Source organism: Amblyomma mixtum, chromosome 7 (assembly GCF_055824585.1).
Source record: "Amblyomma mixtum isolate Tamu chromosome 7, ASM5582458v1, whole genome shotgun sequence".
NCBI lineage: Eukaryota > Metazoa > Arthropoda > Arachnida > Ixodida > Ixodidae > Amblyomma > Amblyomma mixtum.
Genome location: NC_143018.1, coordinates 113,165,100 through 113,180,427, shown reverse-complemented (window position 1 = coordinate 113,180,427; position 15,328 = coordinate 113,165,100). Strand labels below are relative to the sequence as shown.

Here is a 15,328-nt window from a genome sequence, read left to right as displayed (position 1 = left end):
AGAACGTCATCGAACGGCGAGAGTGGAAGCTGTGTGAAAACCCTCTTATGCTTCCTATGGCTTCAAGGCTGCCAGAACCGAGGCCCTCCCTAAGCAATTCAGCACTAAAGAGAGGGGGGATGAGGGGCTCGTTATAAATATGGGAGAAGCCAACAGCCACAGAAACCAAGGGACACGAGGGATTTTTAATTTTTTTTATTTATTTTGTGCTGTTGTTCGATTAAAAATATTACTCAATATGTTACCGCTTAATCAATTAGCTTTAAGCGGTAATATATTCACTAATATTCTTAATCGAACATCAGCACAAAATAAATAAAAAAAAATTAAAAATCCCTCGTGTCGCTTGGTTTCTGGAAGGCTGCGTGGCACTGTGTAAGGCAGTGTTTTATGTCTCCATATGTGTGTATACAGTTTGGGCACTGAGGTGTGGTAGTGTACCGGTACAGGTAAAGCTTGGGTGGTGTGCGCAGGAGATTAATTTAAACTGTATTCGGCGAAGAATGCGAGCTTCACAGATCGATAAGGATGGGTGTGGTGGTGGTAAATCAGCTAAGACTAATTTTTGCTGCGTGTAGTAGTCGTCGACAGTGTGTTTCTAAGCTCTGACCGCCTGCTCCGTCGATAGGCTCGTCCATGGGATCCCCGGCGCCCGGTGTATAGTTTCGCAGGCAAGCTGATGAGCCAGCTCATTGCCGGTGGTGTCCATGTGACCAGGGATCCACCGAAGGTTCACCAGTCGTGGGCTTAATGCTATGAGGGCGGCATTTAAGGCCGTTCGGGTAGGGAAAGGGAGGGCTCTTTCGTGGAAGGAACGCAGAGCCGGCTTCGAGTCTGTATAAACAACGTATGCAGGGGCGAGGGGTAGGGTGGCAAAGTGCGTGATGGCATCGGCGATCCCGTGTATTTCTAGGGCGAGCGTGGAGGGTGGGGAGTTGTATGGACCGGCTGTGTGAGTGCTGGTTGTAGAGAGGCAAGGGTGGAGGAAGAAGGCTGCTGTGGAGCCCGCGGTTTCCGTGAGACAGGCGTCTGTGTAGGCCACCGCCTCAACGTCCAAGGGTGGCTTGTGGTCTATCGACGGACAATTGCTGGTCACTCCAGTTGAAGCAGCCTTTTCACTATCAATCGTCGTGTGTGAAAATTTATGTTTTCATGGGTTGCAAGCGGCATACAACACTGTGGAAATCAATACAATGCCAGCCGGTATTGCCTCTTGTCCAGAAGCACCAGAAAATTCAGTAATTTCATTTTACAAAGACGTCAAGTGAATTTCTTATTTCATGCCATGTAAAGCGAAAGTATTTTTGTCGCTATTTAACCGCGCTATTAGGAATATGTAAAATACTACTACAAGGAAACTGCTTGAGCAGGAGCTCCTCAGTCGTTTCACCCCTGAAGCTTGCACTGGAATTGTCCAGAATGCCCTGCAAGAAACAACAATACACAAAACAATGTAGACTTTTGCATTTGCTTTGTTCAGTACATATAATTCTGTACCTGAGATGCGCATGTCAATCTGCACTTAAACATTGCTGATGTGGCGAGAAAATTATTTGGCCTTTCTTTGAACTTCTCAGTGACAGCGTAATTTCAGTGTTACTTTTGGTCTCATTTTAGCTTTAGTGTTTATATTTTAAGGCTTAAAGCATACACTTGTAACAGAGACGGGGCAAGAATTGGTAACGATGTCTTTCCAAGAACTCACCATTCTGGCAATAAGTTGATGCACTGTAGTATTTATTTACGTATTTATTTATTTATTTATTTATTTATTTATTTATTTATCTATTTATTTGTTTATTTATTTTATTAAGATCTCGGTGTCGGCATTTCAGCAGGGTGGGGAAGGAAAACTGAATGAGAAGGAGGAGCTCCAACGCCCAGGAACTTTTATTTGGACAAAACAAATGTCACACTTCGTTCTTTCGCTGATGACTGACTGAATCTGGAAAGTAGAAAAGGACGCCAGAGACCCTGCCAGGGATACTGAAGACTGCCTACTTGTGCGAAGGCGTAAGCCCGCCCGCTCACTGTGTGAACCCAGTCATCGCTCGCTGGGGTCTGATGTAACCCGATTGTGTGTGTGTGTGTGTGTGTGTGTGTGTGTGTGTGTGTGTGTGTGTGTGTGTGTGTGTGTGTGTGTGTGTGTGTGTGTGTGTGTGTGTGTGTGTGTGTGTGTGTGTGTGTGTGTGTGTGTGTGTGTGTGTGCGTGTGTGTGTGTGTGTGTGTGTGTGTGAGTGTGTGTGTGTGTGTGTGTGTGTGCGTGTGTGTGCGTGTGTGTGCGCGCGCGTGTGCGTGTGCGTGTGCGTGTGTGTGTGTGCGTGTGTGTGTGCGTGCGTGCGTGCGCGCGTGCGTGCGCGCATGTGCGTGTGCGTGTGTGCGTGTGTGTGTGTGTGTGTGTGTGTGTGTGTGTGTGTGTGTGTGTGTGTGCGTGCGTGCGTGCGTGCGTGCGTGCGTGCGTGCGTGCGTGCGTGCGTGATAACACTCCATGGTACCCATCAAAAATGGCGTCCTCGTGCAACTTGGCAGGTGGCGGCTAATTAATGACTGGTTGCGCGAGGTTACTCGGGAAGAGCAACCTCGATCGCACAAGTCCAACCAGTGGCAGCACCTGCCACCCCAGGGCAGTGGCAGGTAAGTTAATGACCGGGAGTGCGAGGTTGCTGCGGTCATTCTGCATGAGGTCATTCTCAATTTTTCATTCATAGGTCTCTGGCAGTCCTCATTCCATCACTTCTGGAGCAGTGGTGCAGCGGCAAAGCGATGCGCCACTGCCATGGGATGGAAGGTGCTGCCACTGGTGGGACTTGTGCGATCGTTTCTCTGCCCGATCAACCTCTCGCTACCAGTCACTGATTTAACTGCCACCTGCCGTGATGGGCGGGTTGTGATGGAGTCATAAGACCACGTGACCTAGGTAAAAGGAGGACCTACTGTTTTTTTCGCTTACAGCACCGACGGCGCCGTGTTTTTTTTACAGAACAGGAGCCTTAAAGGAAACTGCATAGGTTTTAGAAATCAACCAGCTTAAGAGGGTCAAATGTGTGAAACTTTCAGGTAAGGCATGCGAAGTCTTCTGGGGCTAGCATTTGAAATAGTGAAGTAATCACCGATTAAAATCCGGACGCCCTTCAAGCTTCTCCGCGGCGCACAACGCCAAGTGGGGGCGCATGATGACGTCATCGAAGGTATCGGTACATTTCCAACGCACAAACGCCTACTTTGAAGGAAAGAAACCAACGCCACCCAGAGCAAACCCTGCCGAGAGTTGTTTGGCAGCGTCCAACGAGTCAGGGGAGGGTTTGGCTGACGACAGGGGCAATTTGAAATTATACCTTCCGAGACGTCACACTGAATTCTCCTGCACTGCCCCGGTGCATTCAGTAGAAGCGCAAAATTCAATCGTCGATTACGTCAATAGCTTAAATGCTAGTGCAGAAACACTTGGCATGCTTTACCTACAGCCTATATAGATTTTATTCCTTGAATATCGCGAAATTCTCAAAAAAGTGCTGCAGTTGCCCTTTAACACTATCAGCTCAATGTCTGAAGGTTTAAAGAATCCACTGTTTGTGCACCTGCAGACATAGGAGTGGCCTAAATATACTTAACGGAGGAAGTAGGGCTCTACGTTGATCAGAAATCTTACTGACATAAATAACCATTGCCATGCTAAATACAAAAAAAACGTGTTATTTTCTTAGTGCTCGGTCCCGGAGATTGCCTCTGCAACAGCACCCTACAGAAAAAGCAGGAATGCTTTGTACCCTTGTTTGGTGAGGAAGAAGTCCAAGACGCATCCAGAGGCGCATAAAAATGGGGTTGCAGTGCCGTTGGTTTTTTCCCACCTTCGAATTTTCCCCTGGCAAAAGTAAAGGAAAAGCAAAATCAGATCGGGTGATATTATCACAGAAGTACGATATTACATTTCTTCCAAATCTGTTTTTCCAGATGGTATTAACTCATATTGAATATTTAGTGCTAAAGGAACTAAAACGCAAACCCGAAAAGCAAATAATTCACACAGAACGATGAGTTATTATAAATGTGTGTTAATAAATACCTATATTTTTAAATAGATGTTTATTTATCTCAAATGCACTTTCATAGACCACTTGTTTACCCAGTCGCATATGTATTGCAGTGCATCCTCACGGGTCACTGACGGTTCACCGACAGATAAGAAAAAAGTGTTTAAATATTACGGCGGAAGTGAGAAGCCCTTGCCTCATAGTGACCAAATTTGAGCAGACATGGCAAAATTGCTTTTGAAAAGTAATTAAAATCGTTACTTATTGCTTTCACAAAATTTGCAGATTTCCTGTTGGCAGCTTGCATTTTTTTTTTCCTATTAGCGTTTCTGTTATCCTCAAAAGCTTTCCCCATTGGTTTTCTGAATGCCCTTTTAACTGCCCCATGCAAGTGATGGAAAACTTTAAGAAAAAGATTTTAAAGAAAGAATCTCATTATCTTCAATATTTCCGTACCAGTACCTTACAGCTTTCCGATATTCGAAATTTTTGTGCGAGAATTTTTGGGCATGTATGCACATCACTGTACCCCAGAAATTCACTTGTGAAGAAGTCGTATGTTGCCACACAAGAACGTGATCACAGTGGAACTCAGTATGATCATTTTTTGCGGCAGTCATAACTGGAGCATTTACTAAAAAGGACTAGGAAAACTCTTTCCCCGGCATAGTTATGTGTCTCTTTCTTCCTAAAAAACACCACTCGGGGCTTTCATCTACATGAAAAAAGTTGGCATGCTTTCCGGCGTCGTTAGAACGAGAAGCAAAAAAAAATATCCCGAACAGGTAGGCAGGAGCTCGTAAAGAGGTGCAGTGACGTCATTCTTACCGAAAATGAGGCTGAACACGAGGCTCAGTGTCACCGTCGCCACCATGGCCATAAGTGAGCACCAGTAAGAGGACAGTAGGTACAGCAGGAATACGCCGTGTTCGCCACTGCGCAAGCAGGTAGTCTGGTTGAAGAGGAGATCCATGCAATTGTTCAATTAAGTTATCGAGCCCCTTAGGTTGCCAGAATAATGACGGCGTGAAAGTCACATATTAAGGCGAAAGCCTTTAATGTCTCATCGTTGTAAGCAGCAGTTGTCGACAGAAATGTCACGCTTTTCAGTTGGTCCAAACGGTCGTGACGTCACAGTGCGCGAATTTCAAACGGGGCCAATTGTACTTTGGCTAGTAACCACGCAACCAATTGAAGGGATCGTATAGTGATGCTCCAAGTAAGTGGGACTGAGCTTAGTGGATTGCTTAATTGCTCAATTAGCCTAATTAACTTTTATAGTCAGGCCATATAAATAAATAAAACCGAGTAAGAAATTGGTCGAGCTCGGGAATCGAACCCCAGTCTTCGGAGTGTGAGACGAGCATGCTATCCACTACGCCATGCCAGCACGATGGTTGGGAATGAACAAAGGTGTGTCTAATGAATACGGTGTCTTCGCTCACTCCCATCCTCCTCCCTTCCCTTTCGGTCAGGTTTAGGTCTCCACCGAGATATGAGAGACAGATCCATTACCTTTCCTCAAAAACCAATTTACCGACGAGCGAGGCATAGAACCGAATGGGCGATGGCGTTCTATGGACTCCTGGAAGCGTTGCAAGACGCTGTCGCGTTCCACTCTTAGAGGCGAAGCTTAAAATCTTAACCGCACATCAGTGACCGCACTTCAGGTCAAAAAAGTGCCCCCCCTGAATTTTGACGGGTGTCCACCGAGATATGTGAGACAGTTACTGCGTAATTTCCTTTCCTCAAATACAATTTTCATTTTCTTCATTACGGGCCATCTTTGTCTTTCTTCTTCCACTCCCACTTCCTCCCTTCCTGTACGGTGCGGTTCAGGTGTCCACCGAGATGACAGAGAATTACTGCGCCATTTCTTTTCCTCAAAAGCGTTCAAAGGGCAAGGCATCGCGCCGAACGGGTGGTGGCGTTCCATGGACTGCCTGGCAGCGCTACAACACGCTGTCGCGCTCCACTCCTTAAGGCGAAGCTTAAGCGTCATTAATTAGCAGTTAATTAGTATTCAGGCACAAATCAGTAATTAACCATTAATTAGTGATTTGTCGTTACTTAGCAATTAGTACTAAATTACATGTGACGCCACCAGTGCCACAGAAGCAGTCAAAGTGGTGCGGAAAACGCTTTCGCCTCTACGCACTTTAGACAGTCAAAGTGCCCCCTGATTTTTTTCACTGATAACGTGTTGAAACTTGTAAAGCACGTAGTGTAAGATATTGAAGGAACCTGCTAAGCTCGTAACGTATATTATATTGAACTAAAAATACGAGATTGTGTATCGCAAAGCACAGGCTGGAACCAGAGTTTTAAGTTCAGTGCGTCATGACGAGGAATGTCTCAACTCAGGAAGCAACTGGTTATTGGCAACCTCTCGTATAGATATATTATTTACTATCAGCGTCAACTCAAAGCGCGAAAACAAATTGACCACCAGAACCAGAGCACAAAATTATAAGCTGCTGAAGAAGAAATAGAAGCATGGTCTAATAACATTTCCATACAATGGTCTTCGCGCCTTCAAAGAGCTATTAAATGTACTTCAAATGGACTTCCTTCGGGAATGCGGCGAGTATTTTTATTTGTAAATGCTTTATGCCAGAAGGCACGCTGTTGCAATAGAAAAATATACTAATACACAGTTCGCCTCAAGCCAAGTATCGCTTTTTCTTCTTCGATCCGTTTGAACTGTCTTGCTGGCGTTTCACTTCACTCAGTCAGTACATTACAGGATTAGGCTACAATTACCACTATACAAAAAAATGTGAATTTGTTTTTTTTTTCGCTAACTCCGCGCCGATGCGCATGACAGATTCATGGGAGAGATTCTTAACGGTTAATAAACTCTGCAGCGGTGCGTTCACTTTCAAGGCCACAAAAGAAAATTCCCATCTTCATTGCGTCAGAAATTTCCACACGTCTTTAAAGAACCATATCATAATTTTAAAGCACACGGAATGGTTTAAAGACAGAAATTAAAGTAAGAAATTTCAGAAGCAGCAGCTTCAAGAGTGTTTGGCGTTACTTTTATTTGTATTTTCACTTTGCAATATACCAACATCTTCACCAAAATTCGCGGTATTTTCGGTCAGTGTCAAAACCTTTGAAGGCCATCGTACTATGCTGGACGTCGAGTCTCGAAAATCTGTTACTCGGGAAATTCTTTGGTGGCTCAACGCTCTCAACTTTTCACAGAACGAGACGGATAAAACAACAGAGTGCGATGCGGATGCGCTGTGTCTTCACCTTGTTCTGCGAAAAGTTAAGCGCGCTGAACCACCGTGAACAACCTACTAGGCCGAATTCGCGCTATTTTGGAAATCCGAAATTCTAGAGGCCCGTGTACTGTGCGATGTCAGTGCACGTTAAAGAACCCCAGGTGGTCAAAATTTCCGAAGCCCTTCACTACGGCGTCCCTCATAGCCTGAGTTGCTTTGGGACGTTAAACCCCAATGAACAATGAACTTTCTTTGTACCTTGTGTCCCATTTCACCCTTCAAGAATAATTACAAGACACCATCTGCATGAATTCACTAACGTTACTTCCTGGACGCCACTACTGGCACAAGTGCCATTGCTGGTGCAGGCTTGTTCAGATGCACCAGCGTCCTCGGCGATCGAGAAGGCTTCGGTAGCGTTGTTGGTGCACCGTAAGAGCGTGGTGTTCATTCTTAGTGGCTCCACTCCGGATAGCGTCCTGCCCACGGTCTGCCAGAGGACCAGCGCGAACACGAGCGAAGTGGCCGCTGCAGTACCCTGCAACACAATCCCACAGCTCTTGTCATTTTCCTGGGGATAACTATTAGTTATCAAGACGTGTATATAAAACGGATATTTTGTTTTTGTGACAGTACACGAATATTTCAGAAATCCTAGAGATACCGGGCACTATACACGCACCGCTTGCACTCTGGGAGACAAAACTGCAAAGATAAAATTGAAATATAAAATGTGGAGTCACGGCGCTCATCCACAACAACAGCGAGCGGGTGCGGTTTATTGGTACGGCTTCTTTACATTGAAAAATTGTCGATAGTGTCTTTGTTCGCGCCAACCGGAACAGCATTGATGTATGAAAATTACAACAGTGCGAAGAAGCGACAAATAAAGAGATGGAGAAGAGAGACAACTCTGCATAACGCGTAAGGGGACACCTGTATCATTGATACGTGTTAGAAGGGGTGAGAAAAAGAAAAGAAGAAAAGAGCCCTGCCCGCAACGCCGGTTGCCACAACGAGCTTTATCATTGACAGTAATAAACAAAGCACCATAACCCACGGTGAGATCACAGGGAGAAGAATCGCAGTTCATTGTTAGGCGGGGCACTGAGTACGTTGCCGGCCATGCGGAACAAAGTATTGAGCAGTCGTTATTTTCGTCAGCTGTTTTTTTTCTCTCTTTGTGTCCTGAACTGAGGGTGCACCAAAATAAAATATTTCCCTCCTCCTCCTTCTTTCTTGGTTGCGTCCTTGTCTTTTTTACATTCCTTAAAGCCTTTTACCACTCAGCCCTCCATATCGCTTATAATGTGTGCTAGTGAAATCAGCCGAACAAAAGCGCACTTCCCACTTATAAGGCGATATCATCAGTCGCGCGTCCTGGAGAATTTTGTTCCCAATAGTACGTTCTTTTCTGCGTCGTGTGACTAACCATATTTGATAATGACTATCGGTGAGTGGTCACAGTATACGTAAATTTTCTTCGTGATTATTTCGAGAAAATAGCACTTTTCAAGTAGAAACTGTGCAACAAAGCATTAGCGACATATGTTAACTTGCTGCCTATAAGAAACTTCAAACGATCACTTTTAAAGCTAAGATACCAAGACAAAACTAATCAAAGCTTTTCCTGCAGGAGCAAAGTGACACGGGACACTAGATCCTTCGTCTGTAGTCGACGTGTAAGAAAGGACATCGTAAAATAAAAAATTATGGCTGAGGCTTAGCTAAGGTTAAGCCTTGTCAGATGCGAAGCATATTGGTGGCTAGGCTTGGTAATACATGGCTTTTCTTGGTTGCATACTTGGTCATTTTAATACAACCACTAAAAGCCTTCGTCGTGGGGGAAGACAACGGCATGGCTACAGGGGAACGCCGACTAACCCCGAGACGTGCGTTGGGTGAGCGCCTGGATTGCCACGGAAGCCGCGTCTGCCTGCCCGGTGGAGCGAGCGTTTCACCTACACCGAGTGTGAACGCGCGTTCGAAATGCGCGGGTGTGACGGCTAGGGGTCCCACGGCGACGGCGCGAGGTGGAGGCCGCCTCTCTCATCCGATGTCACGTGGTGTGACGTCACGGTGTCAGGTGGTGTGACGTCATGGCGTCACGTGGTGTGACGTCACTGTGTCGCGTGGTGTGACGTCACGGTGTCACTTGGTGTGACGTCACGGTTTCACGTGGTGTGACGTCTAGGGGTCCCACGCCGACGGCGTGAGTGGTAGCTCTAGCAATATGCTTCGCATAAAAGACTGCTTGCCATATTCAATTCAGGTTGCCAAGTTGAGCGCCACCGCTAAGATGCCACACCACAGTCCTTCCTTAGCACTGGCATGCTCTATTTTCGCGAGTTACTTCGCTGCGCATTGTTAGCAATTGTCAAGATGCACATTCCTGAACCGCGCTAGCCTCCATTGTCTCTTGGCCTGTGATATAATCCCTGCACATATACAGAATACACGGAGCTCAACTTAAAAGTAATGTCGATTACCGGCCCTAATAATTCCACAGCAGCAACTACCGTTAATTCAATTCAAGGCGGCAATTTTTTTTTACACTGAATCTAATCCATAAACATTTCTGTAAACATTACTGCAGAATTTTCTTTGCTATTTTGAGTGAAATATTTTCCACAGTTCACATAAATAAATGCTGCCAACTGCCAGAATTAGCACTAAAAACCAAACAAAAGAAATATTTTTCCAACTCGCCTAAACATCATCTCATGTACGGATGCTCGCTGCAGTATTAGATAGACGCCACCAGCAGTAGAAATAAATGTGTATTCAAAGGAAAAGTACTGATATAGCATCACAAACGCCGGCAACAGAAAGAGCAGCCACACTACTGCCGAAAACAGAGGAACAGGCCGCGTTTCGATGGAGGCGAAACTCAAGAGGCACCCGTGTGCTGTGCGATGTCAGTGCACGTTAAAGATCCCCAGGTGGTCTAAATTATTCCGGAGACCTCCACTACGGCACCTCTTTCTCTCTTTCTTCTTTCACTGGCTGCATTTGTTTCTCAGTCCCGGACTGTACGGGACTACTTGCGGACTCGAGTCCGGTATTTGTTTTTCTCGGGCAGCCCGAAAGCTCCACCCACCTGCCTGCATCGCCATAGCAACGCGTTCGTTTTTAGCCTATGGCAGTCCACGGGCTGCTTGGGGCTGCTGAGAAGGCAGCAGACGATAGCTGCGCACCGCGCTGGCAGCCATATTAAGTTAGACTCCGTGCGCATTTTGAGTGCTTTTCGTGTTCCTGGAGGTCGATATCATGCGTTAAACCTTCACATGAGCTCCGTAGCTGCTCTCTGAGCCATCGCAAGACTTCGTTTATTTTCTTGAAATCCACCGCACACGGACGCGCGTTCGGAGCTGCGAGCGCGTATTGTTCGCTCGTGTCGTCAAGAGGCTCTTGTTCGCTTGTTTTGCCACATGCTGTCTGTACGCTTACCTGAAAGCATCGCAGGTGAACCACTCGTATACTGGAGCAGCTATAGAGCTTGTTGTCAACATTTTTGCGAAGGCTTTCGTCTATCTGCCTATCCGCAACGAGTTGGGCTACTTTGTGCGAACTTCGCCGCAAGCAGTAGCGGCGAGCATACCTCCAAAGCTGAGTTCTGTAATGCACATACGCTAAGCTGACAGTACGGTCTTCAAATCGACTCAGTATCATGATCGAGCGCACGGCGTTGCTTCGGCGTCGTGGTGGTGCGTCGTCTGCTAGCAGATGACAGCGCCCTTGTACGGTAACCGAGGGGGAGCCCGGCTCTGGCGGCGAGTCCGCAAGCAGCCTATGGCAAGTAGGTCATGTGACCATGAGGCTGTTTCCTGTCAGAGCGGAAGCCGAGACCTGTCAGCAAGTAGTCCGGGACTGGAAAAACAAATGCGGCCGCTCCTACCTTCCTCCCTTCCCTTACAGCGCGGTTCAGGTGTCCGCCGAGATATGTGAGACAGATACTGCGCCATGTCCTTTCCTCAAAAACCAATTTATAGAAAAGACGTACGCAGCGCATCTAAATTTTTTTTCATTGACTCCATGTTGAACACTTGAATGGCAGCTAGGAGCGTTTGCTGTGAAATGGAGAGGTAGCGGGAGCCACTTGGCTGATTTTATTCAACTATTTTTTAAGCACTTCCTTCAAAGTTAAAAAATACTGTTATGCAATTTACCTCTTTTTTAAGGTCTGGACAGAAATGGACTCACCCTGGTGTTGGCCCACGGGAGACAGATAGCCGCAATGACCATGCCGGCGAATGGTCCTGAGGCACCGCTGTATAGGGCCATCAGCACCTGTCCAGAAAAGAGGGGATCCGGCAGATTTTAAGCAAAATAACATCAATACAGTGGAATTCATTAGATGGTTTCAGAAAATGTAAAGCTGCATGCTAATAAACGAAAGCGAAGGGACGGCATTTGGTAGAGAGGTATAGCTTGTAACAAACATTGATTTTATGCCGGACGAATAGGGAAGTGATACTTCCAGTCAGCTTACCATCTATCTAGGCTAACCTAATGCTTTCCAGCCACTGAGCTGCAAAGGCACGTCGGAAAGTTATGCTAACGTCGTTACTTGTTGTTGTTTTTTGTCTGCGGCGGTACTTTTCGATAAAACTCACAGGGCGGTTGCGAGGTTGTAACGCAAATGATCCAGCTTTACCTGAATTATTTCTGGCTTGTGGTTAGTGGTTAGCACATGCGCCTTGTATTCGGTTGCTGTGGGGAGGTGCTGGGCTTGTACATCGGAAATCCAATGTTACCGGTGTGTGCCCGAAGGTGCCGTTCTACTAGTGGGTACCCGGCGCCGGGCTTGCGGCCTCTAAGGCCAACAGCGCCAAACTGAAGAAAGCAAAGAACAGGTGATAGAGTAACACTAGGCTACTCTAGTGATAACCACTAGGAGGCCAGGTAGCCACTAGTACAGGTAGCCACTAGGCTACTGTTGGCCACATATCGCACACTATAGCATCCGCTCAGAAAGAGAGCGAAACCTTCTAATGAAATCATTGCTGTTTTGACTGGATCATAGCAGCACATCATAAAAATACTCTCCAGTTGGTTCATTCACTGAGGTGGCGTGCTCAGCGGCTCACATCAGGCTGAATGGAGTGGCACGATAACGAGACTTCACAGACATATCCTCAAGAGTGAAATTTTGTCCATCCATAGGAAAGCATCGACATTCCAAGGCCAGGAAGGGCCATCTAGACCGAGCGAACAAATAGCCTTGTCACCGCTCACTTTAGGTTCACTTCGTTAACAAACAGTTTTCAGAAAGTACAGGCGCAAGTTCGCATTTCCGGCATATGAAAGCGACGTCCGCTCCTTTTCCCCTCAAAATGTCGCCTACAAAAATATCATTTGGTGAAAGCTATCGAGAGGGAATACTATCTTCAGCCTTAACGTAACTCTTTTGTCAGCCTAGTTTTACTGTCTAAACCTTCAATGCGAAATAAGAGAATGAAATACCTTTCCTGGGCGCAGGAGCAAACGTATAGCTATGGACAAGTCTCACAATCCTAGCCAGCAACTTACCCTGATCGCTGATCCTAAATGGGGAACCAGGACAGCGAACACAGTCATCAGCGCACCACTGGAAACCTCTGAAGACAGGAGGCAGGAAGGAGAGAGAGAAAAGCGTTTAAAGTATAGAATGGTTAGGTGGGCCCTCAAGTAAAACTTGTTGCTGGGCGAGTTGTTGCATAGTTTCATCAAAAAAAGTTAGCGCAACACACAAGCAATCAGGAGGAAATCACGAGCACGTCGTCCTGTCTTTTTGTCTCGTGATTGTTTTTGTGTTGCGCTAACTTTTTAAAGATGGGCCCTCATTCCCGGAAACCAGGAGAAGCGATACCAGAGTGAAATGCAATGGCTATCGCGTATTCTTAACGCTGGCTTAATGAAGAGCTCAAGCAAATGTCTCTTTCTTCATTATTTAGCATCTGGGAGCCACATTAAGCTGTTCAACGTCTCAATCGTACATGCAGTATCGCGAGATTTGCTGGAAAACTACGAGAATGGGCGTGCAATGCAGTGCGACGTAATTATTTCTCGCGGGTAGGCAAGGCGTAATCAAGGAAGGAACAGGAACATCTTTGTTGCTAAATGAATGACTTAAAACAAAGCTCTGGAAAATAAAGGGGCGCTGCAGTGTGCTATTGGTTCATGTCGGATATATGACATATCTGTGGATGTACTAAGCAGTTAAGTAAAGTGCGACACGTTTTTCTGCACGATTCGTAAGGCACCTCCGAACCACATGACGTCGCTGTCATTTTTAAAGTCGTTCAGTGTTTTTTGGAAGTGTATTGCACACGGTCGGTGAATTTAAGCAGCGCTAGTGCTTTTTTTTGGAACGCTGATTGCAACTTAGGTCAAAGGTGAAGAGGCACTTTCACTAACCATAAATCTGTTCACTTAGCCTAGCGGTAGAATCACGGAAAGTAATAACTGCACTTAAAGCAAATTATATATTGGCTGCAACTGACAGCAGTCAGTGATAAAGCTGTACAACATGGTATAAACACTGTTTGTCTTTCCTTTAGGAATCCATCGGTAGTGTATTCAAGTTTGAAGAGCAGAAATCGTCCCAAAATTAGCGAAAAACCTGGGCGAGGTTCTTCTTCGCGGTTAGGGCTGGAATTGGCCCTCCAGATAACGGCTTGTGGAGATATTGCTTAACACAAGCTCTGCATTTTTCAAAGGGGCGTTTACCAGATCGAAAGGGCGTTTAATTTGCCTAAAATAATAGGCAGATATTGCGCAATTTTAAGACACTCGCAACATCAGATACTATGCCGGAGATAATAAATCTTTTGTTTACAGATTTTTAGACATAATGCTGGAGATGACTGTTTGCAATGATTGCAAAAAGTAAATATGTGTCCTTTTTACAAACATCCTCATTATCAACACAGGAACCTGAGCTAGAAATCTAGATGCATTCGTATTTTCACTTCACTTCTCTGTGAATTGCGCATGCACATGAACTTTGTTCGTGATGATTACGAAAAAAATTAACGTTTCCAATAAAATCTCTGCTGGGGTTTTGGTTGTGCACACAGAGCCTAAATATTACGGTAAACGCTACCTCAACCAACCCTAAAGCATGTACACGTCATATCAGTGCCAATTAAATTCATTTTTGTGGCAAAATTATTTTTCCCAATATGAATTTCTCTCGAGAAATTTATCAGCACGGCATTTGTATTGAGGTAAAATTGGCAAAAGGACAATGTAACGAGCAGCACTTTTTGCAGTCATAGTAAAGAGTACTATGTTCAGGAGCGTCCGGGATATCGTTAAAAGGTAGCAATACACACAGCGCGAGACAATTTGAAGTCTGAAATAAAACAATTAGGTGATTGGAGGGGGGGGGGGGGGGGGGGGGAGGGCAAGTCTGCAATAGTCGCAATGTTAAAAGCAGGTACTCTTTTGGAAACCCATAGTTCAGCGTTTGGCGGAAAACCGTTCACGTCTAGATACTAAGACACGAAAACTTGGATCTCGGTAGAAGAGCAGTGACCAACTTTGGAAGTATTTAGTCAGCTATGCGCTGCTCACCAAGAAAGTGCGTCACCATGGCTGCCTGGCGTCCGCCCAGCTCAAAGTGGGGAGCCACGATGTCAACGTAGAATGTGGCGGCGTGCGAGTTTATTATGGAAGAAACTGTGCTGAAAAACCAAAAGGGTGGGCATCACTTCTTGCCTTGTTTTAACATGCGTTAGACTTTATATCAGATTTTACAAACCGTACCTTACGGAGGCGCCTACAAGGCCTGCAAGGAAAAGGCCCCGAAGGCCGATGACGCTCCCTAGGTTTTCACCGACGTAGAACGGAACCACCTGAAAGTATGTGAGAAAAGGTCAAGGAAAAGAACTCTCAAGCGATCCTTCGTGGATTGTTTCAATGTTTTAGCAGAAAAAATTGATAGGGGCTTAACGTAGTTAAACCGAGTAGACATGTGAAAGCAGGTGTTCATTCTTCAATTGGAGGGGGCACTTCAACTCCGCCTTAGGGGTGTGGCATGATATCTTTGGTGGGTTAATGCCCATGTATGCAGAATTG

The 15,328-nt window shown here is 45.8% G+C and overlaps 1 protein-coding gene across 1 annotated transcript in view; it reads right to left on the bottom strand.

Annotated features, from left to right (window-relative positions):
- Positions 1 to 1,260: 1,260 nt before the first annotated feature.
- LOC149337246 (putative sodium-dependent multivitamin transporter) overlaps positions 1,261 to 15,328 on the bottom strand; it is a 62,143-nt gene continuing 48,075 nt past the window's right edge. The window contains exons 9-16 of the mRNA XM_089554847.1: positions 15,017 to 15,105; positions 14,825 to 14,934; positions 12,797 to 12,864; positions 11,468 to 11,554; positions 7,585 to 7,802; positions 4,860 to 4,966; positions 3,768 to 3,862; positions 1,261 to 1,424 (exon numbers count right to left, since the gene is read on the bottom strand). Coding sequence (XP_089410973.1) covers positions 1,311 to 1,424; positions 3,768 to 3,862; positions 4,860 to 4,966; positions 7,585 to 7,802; positions 11,468 to 11,554; positions 12,797 to 12,864; positions 14,825 to 14,934; positions 15,017 to 15,105 — 888 coding nt within the window. The 3' untranslated portion in view covers positions 1,261 to 1,310. The remainder of the gene's footprint in view (positions 1,425 to 3,767; positions 3,863 to 4,859; positions 4,967 to 7,584; positions 7,803 to 11,467; positions 11,555 to 12,796; positions 12,865 to 14,824; positions 14,935 to 15,016; positions 15,106 to 15,328) is intronic.